At 61.5% G+C, this 18,526-nt stretch overlaps 2 protein-coding genes across 2 annotated transcripts; both read left to right on the forward strand.

Annotated features, from left to right (window-relative positions):
* Positions 1–9,464: 9,464 nt before the first annotated feature.
* Positions 9,465–14,835, forward strand: DUS3L (dihydrouridine synthase 3 like). The gene is made up of 13 exons (XM_061190662.1): positions 9,465–9,632; positions 10,669–10,957; positions 11,216–11,728; positions 12,103–12,144; positions 12,300–12,452; positions 12,674–12,790; positions 12,971–13,036; positions 13,130–13,240; positions 13,494–13,590; positions 13,750–13,825; positions 14,170–14,358; positions 14,434–14,562; positions 14,682–14,835. The coding sequence occupies exons 1-13, from the start codon at positions 9,535–9,537 to the stop codon at positions 14,752–14,754; spliced, it is 1,953 nt and encodes a 650-aa protein (XP_061046645.1). The 5' UTR covers positions 9,465–9,534; the 3' UTR covers positions 14,755–14,835.
* Positions 14,836–14,929: 94 nt separating this feature from the next.
* Positions 14,930–17,136, forward strand: PRR22 (proline rich 22). The gene is made up of 3 exons (XM_061190663.1): positions 14,930–15,502; positions 15,594–15,656; positions 16,095–17,136. The coding sequence occupies exons 1-3, from the start codon at positions 15,373–15,375 to the stop codon at positions 17,117–17,119; spliced, it is 1,218 nt and encodes a 405-aa protein (XP_061046646.1). The 5' UTR covers positions 14,930–15,372; the 3' UTR covers positions 17,120–17,136.
* The last annotated feature ends 1,390 nt before the right edge of the window (positions 17,137–18,526 follow it).

Here is an 18,526-nt window from a genome sequence, read left to right on the forward strand (position 1 = left end):
ACGCGGGCTGCGGCCATCCCCGCCCGGCGGAGGCTGGGGGTGAGGGGGTGCCCTGGACGGCCGGCGGCTCGGAGGGCGCGGGGCGCAGGGGCGCACGGACAGCGCGGGCGGCCTCGGCGCGCGGTGAGGGGCTCCGGGGCGGCGGCGCTAGGGGCCCGGGCGCTCGGAGCGGCTCCACGGCGCGCTCTCCGTCCGCCTCCGCCGCTCCCGCCGCGGACAGCTCGGCCGGCGCGGGGCCGGGGGCGGGGCCAGGGGCGGGGCCAGGGGCGGTGGCTCGGATTTCCTGGGACAGGGAGCCGCCCCCGCCCCGTCCCGCCCCGCCCGAGGGTTACTGAAGAGCGCAGGTGGCAAGGGTGCGGGGCCACAGCACCCCCCCTAGACGGCGTTGTCCCCCGGCCCCAGAGACCCCGGCGGCGATCCTTTAGAAAAGCCAGGGCCCCAAAATGCCCCCCTCCGAGGGCCCCTTCCCAGAGGTAAGAGCCACAGCGCCCCTGACACCAGTCCCTCGACCTTCAGCGTCCCCCCACTCCACTGAGAACCTGGTCTTACTGCCAGACCCCTCCCCCCGTCCTGCCCGGTCCCCTTCCAGAAACAAGGCCCCAAGAAGTCCCCTCACCAAGGAATCCCCTCGGGGGAACCCCCAGGACAGAGTCCCTCCAGATTAAAAGTTTCCCACTCCCGCTCCAAGAACCCCGACGGCGCATCTTCCGTAAATCCGGGACCTCTCAAGACCCCTCCTCAGATCCCCCTTCGCGGAATTAAGAGCCACAACACTCCCCTGGCCGGCGGTAATCATGGCCCACAATTTCCCCGCACCCCACTGAGTACTGTGGGGCTCCTAGTCCCTCCCCAGGTCCTCTTTCAAGAAAACAAAAGAAGGCCCCTTCCTAAGAAAGTCATTCCAGAGAACTGAGACCCAAAGTTTTCCCCTAAAACAGCAAGTGATACCCTAAGACTGACGACGACGCCCGCTGTCCACAGCGCCCCTCATCAAGTGGCATTTCTCCTTAGTCTGGCGTCCGAGCCAGATCCTGCGGGGGGATACCTTTCCCACCCCCGGCACCCGACGGCGCTCTCCCGAGCACCAAGGCCCAGGGCTAACCCCGACCCGTCAGCGAACCCAAACTCACCCCGCCCCCTCCCCGACGGCTCCGCGTTCCCAATGCGCCCCCTAGCGGCCCCCAAGCTGACTCAGGGGCGGGACTGTGGCGGGGTGGGCGGGGCTGGACCCGCCATGGCCCCGCCCCGCCATGGCCTAGTTACTGAGAAACACACGCCGCGCAGCCCGGCCCTCGGCCCGCAGCACTTAGGCTCCTGCCCGCAGGGTCCCCGCCGCCGCCCGCGTTCCTGGGGCCGGGAGCTCTGGCTCTCACTCCCGCCGCCTGATTTCTTGGGGCCTCCTCACTCTGACTCAGGCCGTCTGCATTCCTCTGATCCCAGCAGCCTGGGGGTTTGTAAGGGCATTAGGTCTTCCTAAGACCCCACCCCCACCCCAAAACACACACACCCCCGCCAGCGGCCTGTGCAACTTGCACTACTACGCAGTGTACGTGGTGACAGGGGACACTCAGGCAGCATCACCAGCTGTAAGCGGGCTCATGCGGGTGTGGGTCGCGCTGGATGCGTGAGCATGGTGTAGCCCGATTGTGAGTTTGTGGGTGGGTGAGTGGGGGCATGAGGGTGAGCGTGTGTCAAAGCGGCGGCGCTGCGGCTGCCCCGTCACGGTCCAGGATGGAAAGAACAGGGGTCTGTGCTCGCCTCTCCGTGCCTCGTTTTCCGCATCTGTAACAGGGGGTATTAGCAGTAGATCCTACTAGGGCTGCAGTAAGGATCAGACGAGTTAAGTATGAGTAACCATGCCCGCTGGAGGTGAGCAGTGCCCAAGCGTCTGTCACTACTGGTGACGCTAAGGACTCACTGTCAGTGACACGCACACCCTGGCCTGAAGGGAAGGCTGAGGCACTGGTGGCCATTCACACACAGACCCCCAAACCTTGTTCTAGGCAGGGTCACACCCAGCACCATCCTCGTTCTCACGCATACCCGGACACCCTTCTGAGAACAGCGGCATCCCTACAAACACACGCACACACACACACACACACACACACACAGTTCCCTGTAGAGACACAGACACACACTTAGCAGCCCACTGGCCCTCAGGGCAGCTCCAGGGGCGACTCCAGGGGACAGGGTAGGATTGCTCCTGCACACATGTACACTCGGCGGATCGTTACACACACACACAGACACACACGCTTTTCACACAAAACCCTCTGACACTCACACTCAACCCCAAGCGCCGGGTGCCCACCCCACAGCCATGCACGCACAGGAGTCGAGGAGACCCTGCTGCTATGCACACTCAGGCGCACACGTACATGCTGGGCTGGTCCGGGAAGCACAGGCCCCCTGCATACACGTAGCCAGACCAGGAGCCCACCCCCACCCCGGCCAGCCATCATTAAGCTGTCACCAGCTGCCCCTTGGCCGCCTCTGCTTGCCCACACCTCCCCGGCTGGGCTGGGGGCCATGGGGGAGGGGGCGTGCAGATACATGGGGTGCAGGACACACACATGTGCCCACCATGTGGATGCTCGTAAAATGGTTGCCCTGGTAACAGCGACTTGAAAGACTCGGTTCTTCCTCTGGGGTGGGCAGGGGCAGGGGCGTAGGGGCGGGGCCCGGGGGGGCGAGTAGGACCCATGCCCACCTTCCACCATGGGGAGACCCGGTCATACTCCGGCCTGGGAGGAGACCCCTCCACACTCAGGGACACTCACATTGACCCAGTCACACACGGAGAAGGCCCCCCATCACACTCAGGCCCACAGAGACCCTGCCTCGCTTGGGGCCGGCCCCACGTGATCACACCAGACACAGGTGTGATGCCCTCGCACACCAGTGTGTCACCTCATACAACCGAGCACCTCGGCCACTCTCTGTAGCCAACCACAGGCTTTGTCACCCTGTCACACTGGCTGACTCACATGGTAGCGGGAACTGGGGCACACACGGGCACACCCACCCTTGGCCCCCACCCCCCTCAAGGAGCCGTCTGGGCCCAGCTGCCCAGGAGGCCGAGGGGATTCAGGGGCTGGTTCTATTTGCAGGAAACACGGGTATTTACAATGCTTTATTTTTAAACCTTCCTTGTTCCAGACTGGGGCTGCTGTGGGGCAGGGTGGGTGGAACTCAGCCTTGAACCTCCCACGCTGAAAGTGCAGCCTGGGCCAGGGACTGTGGTCTCCCCAGTGCATGGATGGTGGGGAAGAAGCTCAGCCAAGAGCAGGGGCACCCAAGGGCCTGTGGCCCCTGGGGCTGATTCGAGCCTGCTGGCCCCAAGGTCAAGGCTGAGGCAGGGGTGGGACAGTGCAGGGGCAGCCAGAACCCAGGCCCCGCCACTTGCCCGCCCCCTCCACCCCAGTGTTTGCCGGGAAATTAGTTCCGCTCCTTCACTGCCTCCTCACCACCCCCAGATAGCTCCAGGCAACGCCTCCCCTTCCCCAGCATGCTTGGAGCCCACGTGGCAGTTATGAAACCCGAGGATCAGAGAGGTCAAGACACTGGCCCAAGATCACACAGTAAGGTGGAGGTTCAAATCTGGGGCTGGATGACTCCAGAACGTTCAGCCATGGCCCCCAGCTGCTCCTCCACCCCTGTCCCCTGGGGGCTGGCCCCCTGCCCTCCCCTGATGGTCACTGCTCCCCAGGGGGAGTGTTCTGTTCATGGGTGGAGGCCTAGGTGGAGGTTTTGGGAGGCCAGCAGCCACTGGCCAAGATGCAGACTTGGCTGGTGGAGAAGTTTCCATCTTAGCGCCAGGAGCTGGTCCAGGCCCTGCAGGCCCAGGGCTGCACCTCGGGGATCCCTCCAGGGAGCAGCCCCGTGGGGGTGGAAGTGGCCCGGCACCCTCTGTGTCCTCTGTCCCTCCAGCTGCCCCCCAGCCAGAGCATCGCCCCACAATAAGCGTTACTCCATCCCCCAGCACTTGTGGCTGAGCTTGCTGATCCTCAGTTTCCCCATCTGTGAAATGGTTCCTATGTTTGTTCTGTGCCCAGTGCAGACCCGCGGCTGTGGGAAGTGAGTGTTGTCTTCCCATGGAGACATGAGGGGGATCGCCCAGGGTCACTGGGCCAGCTCAGCACAGGGCTGCTGATTATCAGCCAAGAGGCTCCCTGAAACCAGGTTTCGGGGCTCTTGATTTGCCAAAGTTATCCTCACCAAGAGCTGGATGATGCTGAGGGCCGAGAGAGGCCTCAGCCCCTACAGGGAGCACAGCTGGACACCCACTCCTGGCTGGGGGTCAGAGCAAGGGCCGCGGGGACCAGGGAAGGAGCCGGCCCGACTGGCTGGAATGGGGCCCACGAGGCCTTGTGGGTGGCAGGAAGGAGCTGGCTTGTTCCAGAAGAGGATGGGAAAAGCAAGGCCGGCAGCCATCCCCACAGGGCCATTTGCAGCCGCAGGTCACAGATGGAGGGCCCTGTCCCTGGGGGCCCACGTCGGCAAGGCGGGAAAGCCATCAGGCCTGGGGGCAGAGGGGAGGGGAGGTGGGTGGGGTGGGCCTTGGGGTTGGGGGACACCTGAGAGGTGCGGCCCGGGCTGAAGACTTTATGTGAGCTTACAGACACACCCCCCCCCAGAAGCCACAAATGTGTGGACACTATGTGTGTATCCACGCACACACATACAATAGACACACAGACACACGCTCACAGACTCTTAAATACGCACATCGACACGCAGACACACAATTACGCACACAGATGTCCCCCAAAGTCAATCATACTCTGCAAATGCGTATACACCATCACACACACTCACACGGACACACATAGTACACACGCACACACTCACGCGTACGGCAGCCCCAGCCCCTGAGGCTCACAGGCGCCACATACATCCCAGCACCCTGGCTCTCGCCACCCGCCAGCCTGGCCCTGCCTTCTCTCGTCCTTGGCCCGGGCTGCCCTAATCCTGGTCTCGTGTCCTGAAGCCAGAAGATAAGGGGCAGCTGCAGCCCCAGATAAAGGAGGCGCAGCCACAAATCCGGGGCAGTCCTGGCGGCAACGGGCAAAGAGCCCAGGCTGCACCTGCCCTGTGCTTCCTCCCCTATCTGGCCTGGTTGAGAGGGACAGAGAGAGGGCAGGGGAGACAGAGACGTGGAGGGTGAGAGAGACAGAGGGGGGAGATGCCTGGGGGGGTGCAGCAGAGAAATGGAGACAGATGCAGAGAGAAAGATGGAGAGAGACAATACACGGGGGAAAGAGAAATGCAGAGAAAGATATGAGATAGACACACAGAGAGAAGGAAATACAGAAAGAGACCCAAAAAAACTGAGACAGAAACAGGAAGAATAAAAGAAAGGGACAGAGGCAGGGGGAGCTCCAGTGACTGGGCTGAGTGCCAGTGGTACCTTCCCAAGGCTCTGCCCCACCCCCTCCTGGGTGCCTCAGTCTCTCCACCTGCTCGGGGCCCCAGCGCGACCTGCCTCCCTCCTGCTTCCTCAGATCAGCCAAGGTCAGGCATTGGTACGACTCACGCCTGGTTCAGAGTTGGCGGGGGACATCTTTCTCAATGTCCCCACGCTCTCCAGGCTGACACCTGGGAAGTCCTCAGCTTCCTGCCAAATCCTCAGTGAAGGTGGGACCCCCACCCAGCAGGTCCTGCCCCCGTGCCTCAGTTTCCCTAGCTGTGACAAGATGCATTCACTCAGCAAGTGTTCACTGAGCACCTACTGTGTGCCAGGCCTGGTGCTGCATGGTGGCAACACAGAGCGACTGGAGCAGACCTGACTCCCACCAGCCCTGGGCTCATAGTTTAATGGGGAAGATCCTCAACGCATCCCTTTTCCAGAGAAGGAGACGTTGAGAACAGAACGGTGAGTGGAATAAGCAAGGTGACTGGGTGCAGGGAATAGTGTTCCTGGGAGAGGGAACAGCATGTGCAAAGGCTGGGAGGTAAGACTGGCTCATGGGAGGTCTGGAATGAACTTGGTGCTTGAGTTTAGGGAGTGAGGAGGTGAAGAGGGATGAAGCTGGGGAAGGCAGCAGGGGCTGGATTATGCAGGAAACTTGGGGCTGTGGTACAGGGCTGGGGCAGTAGGGAGCCATGGAAGGATTGGGAGCAGGGGAGGGCCATGGTCAGATCTGTGTTTTAGAAAGAGCTGTGGGAGGCTGGACTGTTGGGGGCAGGATGGGAGATTGAGGCCTGGAAGGGGTGTTGGTGGGAGAGGGGATAGACTAGAGAGAGACCCTGGAGAGAAAGCAAGGAGGACATGGGGACTGACAGGCTGTTGGGAGAGAGACAGGCGGGGAGGCTGATGCCCAGGTCTCTGGCTAGGCGGTGGGGCAGCCCCTGGGCCAGGGACCTCTGCAGCCCGTGGATTCAGGTAGCGTTGGGATGAATACCTGTTCCCTCCACATAAGATCAGAGAGAGGAATAACGGAGTTAATACATGAAAAGACCTTAGAACAGAGCCTGGCATACAGTAAGTGCTCAAAATTGTCTAGCTACTGGTAAATGATTAATATTACACCATTATAATAACACAATAAATAATAACAATTAACAGGAATTCCCTGGCAGTCCAGTGGTCAGGACTTGGTGCTTTCACTGCTAGGGCCTCAGGTTCAATCCCTGGTTGGGAAACTAAGATTCTGCAAGCCGCGCAGTGCAGCCAAAAAAAAAAAAAAAAAAAAAAGCAAGCAATTAATAGTGTGTCACTTATATTAATACCGTAGTTATTAATGGCCAGTCCACAGTCTCCCTTTCTCCCCCTCCCCACAGGAAGCGTTCCAGGATTGCCTTACACAGAGAAGGCAGGTCATCACAGGGCAGAGCCAGGGAGCCCTAGGAGGGTTCTCCTTGGAGGCTGAGGCTCAGAGAGGGGAGGCTCATTCCTGAGGTTGCCCTCTGTGGGCCTCGGTTTCCCCACCTGAACAACTGTCTCCCCAGAGTGGTCTGGGTGCCCGTGGGATGATGTCAGGGAGACGATGGTAGATCCTCAGGAGGCAATGGGACGGGCACCTCAGGAAGAAGCGAGCTCTCGTCTCTGGAGGTGGGTAAGGGGGGCTGAGTCTCCCAAGGACCGCTGTGGTTGCTTCCAGAGTCCCCGACTCCACTGTTTTATTCCCAGATTGTCCTACAGAGGGCGGCCGAGGCCAGAGATGGAAGACAAGCTGCTCCCCGCCCCCATTCCATTTTCTCCCAGGTCTCAGAAAAGCTGGTGCTGAGCCTGTTGTGGGCTCAGGCAAATCCCTTCCCTCCTCAGGCCTCAGTTTCTCCATCTGTCACTCAAGGAACACAGTCCCTGCCTCACTTCCTGCTCAGGGAAAGCTCTGTCAAGTTTAGCAGTGAAATGCAGGGGGGAGCTAAGGGATTGGTTATTCCCATTCTGCACTGTGTTCATGTAATTCAAGGCAAAAAATAGTAATAAAGTAACAGTAACAACAGTAGTCATTAACATTTGTTGATTGTTATTTATTGAATCCTTACTTTCTAAAAGAGATATTTCTATCAGCCCCATTTTTCTGATGAGGAGACTGAGGCACAGAGAAGTTAAAGGACAAGGTTCTGGACTTTCCTGGTGGAGCAGTGGTTAGGAATCTGCCTGCCAATGCAGGGGACATGGGTTTGATGCCTGGTCTGGGAAGATCCCACATGCCGCGGAGCAACTAAGCCCGTGCGCCGCAACTACTGAGCCCACGTGCCACAACTACTGAAGCCCATGCACCTAAAGCCCGTGCTCCACAACAAGAGAAGCCACCGCAATGAGAAGCCTGTGCACTGCAATGAAGGGTAGCTCCCGCTCGCCGCAACTAGAGAAAGCCCGCGTGCAGCAACGAAGACCCAACGCAGCCAAAAATAAATAAATTTTTAAAATAAATAAATAAATAAATTTTTGAAAAGGACAATGTTCCGGGACTTCCCTGGTGGTCCAGACTCCAAGCTCCCAATGCAGGGGGCCCAGGTTCGATCCCTGGTCAGGGAACTAGATCCCTCATACATGCTGCAACTAAGAAGTCTGCATGCCGCAACTAAGAAGTCCATGCCACAACTAAAAGATCCGGCATGCCGCAACGAAGATCCCTCATGCGGCAACTAAGACCTGGCGCAGCCAAAAATAAGTAAATAAATATTTAAAAAAAAAAAAAAAAAAAAAAGGACAATGTTCCCAGATGGTAAGTGGAAGTTCTGGGATTCGAAACTGACAGGCTGAGTCCAGAGCCCTGAGGTCCCTGTACTGCATCAAGGCTCTTTCAGCAACAGGGAGCTTTAGGAGGGTGCAACAGGGCATGGTGGGGACTGTGGAAAATGAGGACTAGATTCTGCCGTCCTTGGCTGTTTGCCCTCCCACTTCCCTCGGGGTAAAATCCCAAGTTCTCCCAAAGGCCCACAAGGCCCTGCAAGACCTACCCCCTTCACCTCCCTGCCCTCACCTCCTCCCTCTTTCCCCCTCCCTTACTCAGCAGCAACCACACAGGGCTCACTGTTTCTCCAACACACCAGGCACGGTCCTGCCTGAGGGCCTTTGCACTGGCTGTTCCCTCAAAGTGGAACACTTTTTCCTCCGATATCCCTATTTCTCTCCTTCACTTCTTTCGAAAATACTCAAATGTTACCTTCTCAGTGAAGCTTTCCCTGACCATTCTATTCAGAACTGCAACCACCAAAAATGGCTTTCCCACTTCCCCTTCCCTGCTTCATTACTGTCCGACATACAGTATACCTTACTTATGTATTATGTTCATTGTCTTCACCACTCCTATCTCAGCTTTTAAAGGCAAGGATTTTTTGGTCTGTTTTTTTTTTTTTTTTTAATTATTTATTTATTTATTTATTTATTTATTTATGGCTGTGTTGGGTCTTCGTTTCTGTGCGAGGGCTTTCTCTAGTTGCGGCAAGTGGGGGCCACTCTTCACCGCGGTGCGCGGTCCTCTCACTGTCGCGGCCTCTCTTGTTGCGGAGCACAGGCTCCAGACGCGCAGGCTCAGTAATTGTGGCTCACGGGCCCAGCTGCTCCGCGGCATGTGGGATCTTCCCAGACCAGGGCTTGAACCCGTGTACCCTGCATTGGCAGGCAGATTCTCAACCACTGCGCCAACCAGGGAAGCCCTTTTGGTCTGTTTTATTCACTACTGTATCCCTGGCATCTAGGACAGCATCTAGCACACAGGCACTCGACGAGTTATTTGTTGAATGAATGCCCTAAATAAAAGTAGTGGTATTTAAACAATTAAAAACCCCATCAGGAAATCAAAACACTTCTGTGGGCCGATTGTGGCCGCCGGGAAGCCAGTTTCAGAGCCCCCAGTGGGTTATTGAACATTTCCAGTTCCCACAAAGGGTTCAGAGTTATATACGGGACCCGAGACCCCACCCCCTGTTAGGCTCCGCCCAACTGCGTCGACGCGCATACAATGGCGTCACTTGGAGCGACCCGGGCATGCGCATTTCACCAGTAGACCGGTGAAGACACACGCGCGACCCGGAAGGCCTTGCCGCAACACTCCAAAGCGGGTGTGAGGGGGGCCGATGGCGGAGGGAGCGGTGGAAGCCCCAGCAGAGAGTGGTGGTGGTGGCGACCCAGGAGCCATCGAGCCGGAACGGGGAGTAGCGTCCATTAAACTTCAGTGAGTCGCTGGGTCGGGGGAGCAGTTCACGGGGCCTTCCCGGCACCCGTAGCGCGGCCCGAGCGGCGCATGCCGGGAGCTGGGGCAGCGGCCCAGCGCGGGAAGCTCGCAGGCTCTTCTGTTTGGGCCCTTCCTCCGCTCGCAGGGTCAGCGAGCACCCGGGGTCGCGCACGTTGGGGACTGTCACATGTGCGAAAGACACCGCGGTCCATGCTGGGGTGGGCGGGGTTTGAGGCGGAGGCCGCAGTGCGTGCTGGGGAGTGTAGTCCCAGCGTATGACGGGAACAGCGCAAGTGCATCTCAGGCCAGCCGCAGTTACGGGCAGGGAATTGTGTCTGAAGTGAGTGCCAGGGGGCATGCTGGGGCTTGTAGGGCTGAAGGGCATGCTAGGAAATGTGGCGGCTCTGGACCCGTTGCAAGGCACGCGGGAACATGTAGTTTCCTTTAGCCTAACATAGCCGGGGACGTTCACACCTCACACCTGTACTTCATCAGTCTGAGCACTGGGGACCCAGGAACAAAATATGTCCTCCCTGGGATTTCCCTGGTGGTCCAGTGGTAAAGAATCCGCCTTCCGATGTAGGGGACGCGGGCTCCATCCCTGGTGGAGGAACTAAGATCCCACTTGCTGGGGGGAAACTAAGCCCGCGCGCCACAACCACTGAGCTCGTGTGCTGCAAACTGCAGAGCCCATGCGCCCTGGAGTCGGCGCGACACAACTAGAGAGAGAGAAAACCCGCACGCCACAACTAGAGAGACGCCTGTGCGCCACAATGAAGACCACGCGTGCAGAAACTAAGACCCGACGCAGCCAAAAAATAATAATAAAGAAAATAAACAAAATAGGTCCTCCCTGTGGCCTTGAGGTGCTCCTAGGCTGGCAGCTGGCTAGTTCTAAGTAGTGAGCACCCCATCAGTAGAAGCATGTAAGCAGGAACAAGTGTTCTCAGTCCCTTTCCCCAGCGTTCATTGAATCTGAGCTCAGGGGAGGGACTTCTTCCACAAGCCCTCCTTTCCCCTGCCCCTCTGCTGGCAGATACCTAACCACCAAGGAGCACTTCCACGAATTCCTGGAAGCCAAAGGGCAGGAGAAGCCCAGCCAGGAAACCGAGGCTGGAGACCCTGCTGGCAATGACCTGGCTGAACCTGAGGCCAAGCGGATCCGGCTGGAGGATGGGCAGACAGAGGACAGGCAGACAGAGGAGGCTGTTGAGCCTCGGGAGCAGCCACAGGGTCAGAAGAGGGTCCGGGGTCAGAACAAGTGCCGGCCCCATGTGAAGCCCACCCACTATGACAAGAACAGGCTCTGCCCCTCCCTGGTCCAGGTGAGTGTCATTGTCACCAGAAAGTCCCAGAGGCCTTGAGTGTGAGCCTCTCTACCCCCCATTCAATCTTCATGACGTTATGATGTAAGTATCGTTATTGTTTCCGTCTTCCAGGTGAAGAAACTGAGGCTTGGTGAGGTTACTGACTTGTCTGAGGACGCACAGTCAGGAGGGGAGAGAGTTGAGGTTCAAACCCAGGCTGCCTGGCTGCCTCAGCATCTCCCTGTCCTCCCTCATTGCCTCCCTGTTTCCCTGCAGGAATCTGCCGCTAAGTGTTTCTATGGCGACCGCTGCCGCTTCCTGCACGATGTGGGCCGCTACCTGGAGACCAAGCCAGCTGACCTGGGCCCCCACTGTGTGCTCTTTGAGACCTTCGGCAGGTGCCCCTATGGTGTGACTTGCCGCTTTGCCGGGGCCCATCTGGGACCCGAGGGCCAGAATCTGGTGAAGGAGGGGTTGGTCCAGGCCCCGCCCGTCCGCAATGGCCTGGACAAGGTCCTGCAGCAGCAACTGCGAAAGCGCAAGATCCACTTCAAGCATGCAGAGCAGGCCCTGCGCCAGCTGAGCAAGAGCCAGCTGCCAGGCCCCACTCCCGAAGCCACTGTCCCCGAGGTCATGGAGGCTGAGGGTGCCCCAGGGCAGGACAACTGTGACGCCCAGCAGGCCCCCCAGGGGCCGGGCACCGTTGCCCCTCCCAGTGGCCCTTTAAGGACCTGCGGGCCCCTGACAGATGAGGATGTAGTCAGGTTGCAGCCTTGTGAGAAGAAGCGGGTACGTGTCATGGGCTTCCTGCAGAGGACACTAGCAATGTTGGGGGCAGATAGAGCTGGACACTCACTCCCAGCTCTGGAGGGTCCGGGCTGTGGCAGAGGGGGGCAGTGGGAAAGGCTTCCTGGAAGAGAGGGTATTGGGACTGGGGTTTTGACAGTTGAGTAGAAGTCTCTAGTGGAGAAGAACATGGAGAAAAGAACTTTCGTGGTGGAGGGATTGGTTGGCCTGTGCAGAGGCACGGAGGTGAAAGGGAGCCAGGCTGATTGGGGCAGGACAAAGCGTGTGGGGCAAAAACTGGGGATGCTTGAGGCTTGAGAGGCCTTGAAAGCCAGGTTGGAGTGTGGAGGTTCATTGTGCATTTTCTTTCCCACCAGCTGGACATCAGTGGCAAACTGTACCTTGCCCCCCTCACCACGGTAGGACCCACAGTGAGGTGGGCCGGGAGCTGGCAGCGTGGTCATCCCAGCAGTACCCACTGCCTCCCCACCCTGGGGGCTTGGGGCTTGGGCGGGTGTCTGGGGTCCCTGCCTGCTGTGCCCTCACATGTGAATCTGTCCCCTGCTGTCGCCAGTGCGGGAACCTGCCCTTCCGGCGGGTCTGTAAGCGCTTTGGGGCGGATGTGACGTGCGGGGAGATGGCTGTGTGCATCAACCTGCTGCAGGGCCAGACGTCTGAATGGGCCCTGCTCAAACGCCACCCCTGCGAGGATGTCTTCGGTGTCCAGGTCGGTGCAGCCCCGAGGGAGGGAGGGAGGGAGGGAAGAGGGGCTCTCAGCTGCCATGTTTCAGAGCCAGGTTCAGGTCTGGGTTCTCCTGGCTCACCTCCCAGACCCCCTGCCTCAGCCACAGGCCAGGTGCCAGCCTGACGCACCTCCAGTAGCTGCTGGCCTTGGCACAGGGCCAGTCAGGGAGGGCCCCTCACCCACTGCCCGGCCACCCGCCACAGCTTGAGGGCGCCTTCCCCGACACCATGACCAAGTGTGCCGAGCTGCTGAACCGCACCATCGAGGTGGATTTCGTGGACATCAACGTCGGCTGCCCCATCGACCTCGTGTACAAGAAGGTACCAGCCACTCAACCCTGGCACCCCATGAAGGGCAGAATGTGGGTGGGCGGAGTCCCTGGGGAACCTGTGTGGGCCTCTGGGCCTCGCTTTCCCCATCTGTACAGTGAGGACAGCAGGGGGGTGTCGGGCCCAGCCAGGGTCTCGCGTTCCCAAGCCTGAGCCGCCCGTCTCTCCCAGGGCGGGGGCTGCGCCCTCATGAACCGCTCAGCCAAGTTCCAGCAGATCGTCCGCGGCATGAACCAGGTACAGCCCGAGACACCCTCCACCGCCGCCATCCCCCGCGGCCTGACCCCGCGGCCTGACCCCGGGCCCCACCAACCACACCCGTCCCCACAGGTGCTGGACGTGCCGCTGACCGTGAAGCTCCGCACGGGTGTCCACGAGCGCGTGAATCTGGCCCACCGGCTGCTGCCCGAGCTGCGAGACTGGGGGGCCGCGCTGGTCACGGTGGGTCTCGGGCCACAGCGGGTGTTGGGACCCCCGAGGCGCATCCCTTTCTAACCATTCCTCCCTTCTTGCTCCTCCCTCCTGGTCTTTGGCTCTCCCTCCGTCTCTGTCTCCGTCTGTCTGTCTGTCTTTCTCTCTCTCTCTCTCTCTCTCAGTCTGTTTCTTCTGGGCTCTCTGGGTCTCTTTCTCTGTCTGATTCTCCGCCCCCCTGCCCCTCCCTCCCTCCCTCCCTACCTGGCTGCCTCTCCTCCAGCTCCATGGCCGCTCGCGGGAGCAGCGCTACACCAAGCTGGCCGACTGGCGGTACATCGAGCAGTGCGCGACAGCAGCCAGCCCCATGCCCCTTTTCGGTGGGTCCCCTGCCACCAGAGGCCACGCACCGGGGCCCACCCGTCACCTGGGCCCCCTCCTGCCCCGATGGGGAATGCTGCTGGGCTGACAAGAACTCCCGAAGCCCCGGCATCCCCGCCTGCACGCAGCTCCCTGAGGCCCCAGTCTCTGTTCCTCAGGAAACGGGGATATCTTGTCGTACGAGGACGCCAACCGTGCCATGCAGACTGGTGTCGCTGGGATCATGATCGCCCGGTAAGTGTGCCCAGGGCGGGGATACAAAGAACCAGCCGGGGCTGCCCCTGAGCGCCCAGCCTGCAGCTCGGGGAAGGTGAGGGCGCGTCTGAGTTTGTCCCCAACGCCGGTGCCCCCAGCCCGCCTGCCTACCCCCTGCTCCGTTATTCCCCGGGCAGGGAGATGTCAGAGGTGGCTGCTTGTGGGGACAGGGGAGACGGGAAATTTCTGTAGCTGTGGGCTCAGGGTTGTGGCTGGGAACTCTTGGGCTTTGAAGTTTGTGTGAGCGTGGCCGGGAGGTTGGGGACCATGGGTTTAGGGGCTGGGGTTCCGCCACCGGCCTGCTGACCACCGCCCGCCCCCAGCGGCGCCCTGCTCAAGCCGTGGCTGTTCACGGAGATCAAGGAGCAACGGCATTGGGACATCTCGTCGTCTGAGCGCCTGGACATCCTGCGGGACTTCGCGCACTACGGCCTGGAGCACTGGGGCTCGGACACGCAGGGCGTGGAGAAGACGCGCCGCTTCCTCCTCGAGTGGCTCTCCTTCCTGTGCAGGTGGGATCGGGGTGGCGGGGCGGGGTGTCTTGGGGAGGCCCGGCCCAAGCCCCTCCCCGGTGCTCCCGTCCGCAGGTACGTGCCCGTGGGCCTGCTGGAGCGGCTCCCGCAGAGGATCAACGAGCGGCCGCCCTACTACCTGGGCCGCGACTACCTGGAGACGCTCATGGCCAGCCAGAAGGCGGCCGACTGGATCCGCATCAGGTGCCCGGGAGCCGCCGAGGCCCTGGGAGATAGGGCACTGGGGAGCCAGTGGGTGTGGGGCTAGCTGGGCTGGGGGCCGCCCCGCCCCAGGCCTGACTCTGCTCCCGTCCTCCTCACAGTGAGATGCTGCTGGGACCCGTGCCGCCCAATTTCGTCTTCCTGCCCAAGCACAAGGCCAACGCCTACAAGTAGCCACAGGGGCGGGCGGGGGTGTCTGAGTGCCCAGCGGGCTCCCCAGGGAATGAGAAGGCAATAAATTTTATTCTTTTAAAACCCAGGCCCTTTTGTGACCCTGAGGCTGTCTCATGCCCCACCCACCATCCCCCCCAGCTTTCCCCCACCATCCCCATCCCCGCAGCTCCCTCCTTCCTCACTCATTCACCAGCCCCATGCTGGCCACTGCTGGTGCCCAAAGGCCTTGACCACAAACAAGCCACCAGAGCTCATGAGATGGGGCCTTGGCCTGTGTGGGTGTGGATCAGGGCGGGCTGCCTGGAGGAAGGGGCCTCGGAGCTGTCAGGCAGGCATTGCTGGCAGAGGCGGAAGGCGGCAGACCGGGCCCAGTGTCCACCATGCTCTCTGTGACGCCCATCTCTGGCTGCCTTGGTTTCCCCATCTGCCCCTGCCCGCCCGGCCCCCCCCACCATTACCCGGAACCCTGACCAGTGGGTGGGCCGCAGCCTGGAATCCGTTGCCTGGAGTAACCGGAGAAACAGAACTCCGCAGGACTCTGAGCCTCTTCTCCGGGTGGGCCGCTTGTGCTCCCACCTACTGCCCTCCTGGCCTGCCCAGCCAGGCCCCCGCCTCCCCATGCAGCACCCCAAACCCTTCTACGCACCCGCCGCTCCCCAAGAAGGCTTCAGTCCCCGGAGCCTGGACGCCACCGAAGGGCCCGGCAGCCAGCCTGCTCCCGTCTGCACAGAGCCTCTTCCCACTGTGGGTACGAGGGTGGGGGGCACCCATCGGGGCAGGGACCAGGGCTCTGCCCGCCAGCCTCAGGACCCCACCCAGCTGCCTGTTTTTGTCCACAGGTTCCTCCAACATGTATCACCCCCCAAACCTGGAGAAAGAGGTGTTTCCAGCTCCTCCAGCAGGTACCGGCCTCCCACCAACCCTTGATGATGGGGGAGTGGGCAGGGGCATCTTGCTCCCACCCCTGACCCTAGACGGCTCCCTCCTCCGAAGGCAAGGCCTGAGTCCCTGTCCGCCAAAGTGAGCCCTGGACCAAGGTCTGTGTCCCTCATCCCCTAGATGAGGCCCTGAAGGCAAAGCCTATGTCTCTTGTTCCCCAAACAGGTCTCCCAAAGCCAGGCCTGTGTCCCCGGCCCCCCAGATGGGCCCCCAAAGCAAGGCCTGGGGCCCCTGACCTCTAGAGAGGTCCCCAAAGGCAAAGCCTATGTCCCTGTTCCCCAAATGGACCCCAAAGTTGGTCCGTGTTCTCCATGCCCCAGACGTGCCCCACGGTTTGGACCCCATCCACCCCAGGTGGGTCCCAGAACTGCCCCTCTCAGGGCCGCCCTCCCTGGCCACAGGTTTCCAGATGGCGCCCTGCGGGTGCTTCTTTGACCCCCGCGTCTACCGAATTGAGTGGACCACCTCCGACTTCGGCCAGTCGTCCCTGTACAACCTGGCCGCCGGGGGCCCCGCCTCGCCGGGCACCTACTTCCTGGAGGCCCAGCACTGCCTCAAGGCCCCGGTGCCGCCCCCGCCGCCTCCACTGTTCACCCACTACCAGCCGCCCCCCGCGGGGCCCAGGTACCTCATGCCCTGCTTCCCGCCCGAGGGGCCCGGGGCTGAGGCCCTGGGCTTCGTGGGGGACGGAGGGCCCCCCGCCTTCGCAGAGCTGCCCCCCCCTTTGATCAAGCAAGGCCTGGCGCCCCCGCCGCCCCCCAAGGAGAGCAAGCTGCCCCCGCTGCTCATCACGCTGCCCCCTGGCGCCTATGGCCCTCTCAAGGGCCGCCTGACCCGGCTGGATGGGCCCTGCGAGCCCTTGACCTTCCCCTTCAAGGAGCCGCCCCCCGGCGCTGGGCCCGGCCCGCTGTACCCACCGGGCCCCACCGAGCCCAAGGCGGCCCCGCTGGGGGCAGGCGAGTCCAGGACCCCTGAGGTGGCCAGGGCCTTCATGCCGCCCGAGAAGGTGATGCTCGAGGACGCGATGAAGCTCTTTGACTGCCTGCCGGGCGGCGCCGAGCCCGCCGGGGCCCCGTGCAAGCCCCCTGGGCCCGCCCTGCCCGACAGCGGGGGCGGCGGGGACGACTCGTCCAGCGACATCCGCTCGCTGCACCTGCCCGACGAGCTGCTGTCCATCGACTACAGCGTGCCCGAGATCCTGGATACCGTGTCCGACGTGGACTACTTTCTCAACTTCAAGGCGCTGGACGAGGAGCCGCCGCCCGGCCCGGGGGGGCCCCCCGCCGCCAAGCCCTCCGGCAAGAGGAAGGCCGGCAACTCGACTGCCAGGAAGGGGAGGCAGGGCAGCAAGGGCAAGCAGGCTGCGGTCCCTACCAGCGCCACCCCCTTGAGGCCCAGGCAGGACCTGGGAGCCACCCCCCATTAAAGCGGATTTGAGCTATTTGCGCAGTGTCCGGTCGGTGGCATTCGGGGGCCGTGGGCTGTCCCCTCGCCCGCCCTGTCGTCCAGCGGGCCCCGGGCCACGTGGTGAGGCCCCTCGGGACCCTGGCGCCTTCCGGGTGCCGGGCTTCCAGAGTAGAGTCGGGGAGCCCTAGACTTGGGGTTCGGGACAATCCCTCATCATCTCCTAGCCCCAGAAAATCCAAGTCAGCCGGCAGGGATGGGGGGCTGCTGGGAGGTGGGATTTCACCTCCATGTTTGATGGGGAAAGTCAGGTCTGCCCAGAGATGGGCGGGAACTTCCCTGGAGACACTGCAGCAAGTGGGGTGGGGCCTGGGGAGAGGCCTGCGGGCTGGGCTCGGCCTCAGCCCAGCTGGAGGGGCGGGTGTTGCCGATGGTGAGTGGGAAGGCCCCCCGCTCATGTGCACGCGGAGAGCTGGGGGGCCTGGGGTGCAGAGGCATGTGCTGGGTGGAGGTCTGAGAGTGGGGGCAGAGCAGGCATGTGGGAGACGGTGTCCACCTGGCACACGGGTGACCCAAACCGGCATGCACGTGATGGGGCGTGCAGAGTGCACCTGCAGCCCAGCTGAGGGCCAGAGGCCAGGGTGGGCGTGCCCGTCCCAGGGTGGGCATCCAGCCAGGCCCTGGGTGCTGCGTCCCCGCATCCGCATCGGGCCCAGCCACACCTGGGTTCTGCTTCCCAGGGGGCGGGCAGAGGGCAGGGTGGGGCGGGTTGGGAGCTTTAGCGCTCACACCTGTTCCCTCCGGCCCCAGCTCCTCCCTCTCCAGTCCACGGAGCTCCCTCCCCCCACCCTGTATCCTGGGCCAGGCTCCCGTCTGCGTCTGCCTTTCGCTTCTGGAGAGCCCGGGGCAGCTGCCGGCCGCACCCTCCCCTGAAATACTCAAGGTGACTCTGAAGGGGGTGAGTCGGTTTCCCAGTGACACGTAAGGAGGTAAGGAGAGATGGAGCTCCCCTCCCCTGCCAGAGGAAGGACCCTCCTGCCTCAGGCCCTGGGCTGGGTCTCGGGGACCTTCCCTGCTGGTCTCTGCTGGGGAACCCCGGGGGCTTGACTAGGATCCAGGAGGTGGCTGGGTGTGGGCAGTGGGTCTTGGCTGCTGGCACCACGCCTTGAGCCTACGCGTTCCAGGGCTCAGGGAGACAGAGGTGACCAGCCAGTCTGGGCTGTACCAGGATCATTGCCTGTCTGTGTTGTGAACAGGATGCGGGCCTGGAGGAACCAGGAGCTCCCTTCCCTCGCTTCCCTCTGAGCCCGCTGTGCCTGCAGCCGTCTTAGGAGTATTTTCGAGACAAATATGAAGTGCCCCCAAGAAGGGAAGGCCCTGGCAAACGAGGTGGATGCGACAGGATGGGCTTGGTTTTCTTTAAGATTAA

The sequence above is a fragment of the Eubalaena glacialis genome, chromosome 4 (assembly GCF_028564815.1).
Source record: "Eubalaena glacialis isolate mEubGla1 chromosome 4, mEubGla1.1.hap2.+ XY, whole genome shotgun sequence".
NCBI lineage: Eukaryota > Metazoa > Chordata > Mammalia > Artiodactyla > Balaenidae > Eubalaena > Eubalaena glacialis.

Bases quoted from the DNA above. Each gene is read 5' to 3' on its own strand.
- DUS3L (XM_061190662.1), top strand. From the start codon at position 9,535: ATGGCGGAGGGAGCGGTGGAAGCCCCAGCAGAGAGTGGTGGTGGTGGC. The intron at 9,633-10,668 runs GTGAGTCGCTGG...CTCTGCTGGCAG, and splicing joins GTAGCGTCCATTAAACTTCA to ATACCTAACCACCAAGGAGC. The intron at 14,563-14,681 runs GTGCCCGGGAGC...TCCTCCTCACAG, and splicing joins GCCGACTGGATCCGCATCAG to TGAGATGCTGCTGGGACCCG.
- PRR22 (XM_061190663.1), top strand. From the start codon at position 15,373: ATGCAGCACCCCAAACCCTTCTACGCACCCGCCGCTCCCCAAGAAGGC. The intron at 15,503-15,593 runs GTACGAGGGTGG...TTTTGTCCACAG, and splicing joins AGAGCCTCTTCCCACTGTGG to GTTCCTCCAACATGTATCAC. The intron at 15,657-16,094 runs GTACCGGCCTCC...CCCTGGCCACAG, and splicing joins GTTTCCAGCTCCTCCAGCAG to GTTTCCAGATGGCGCCCTGC.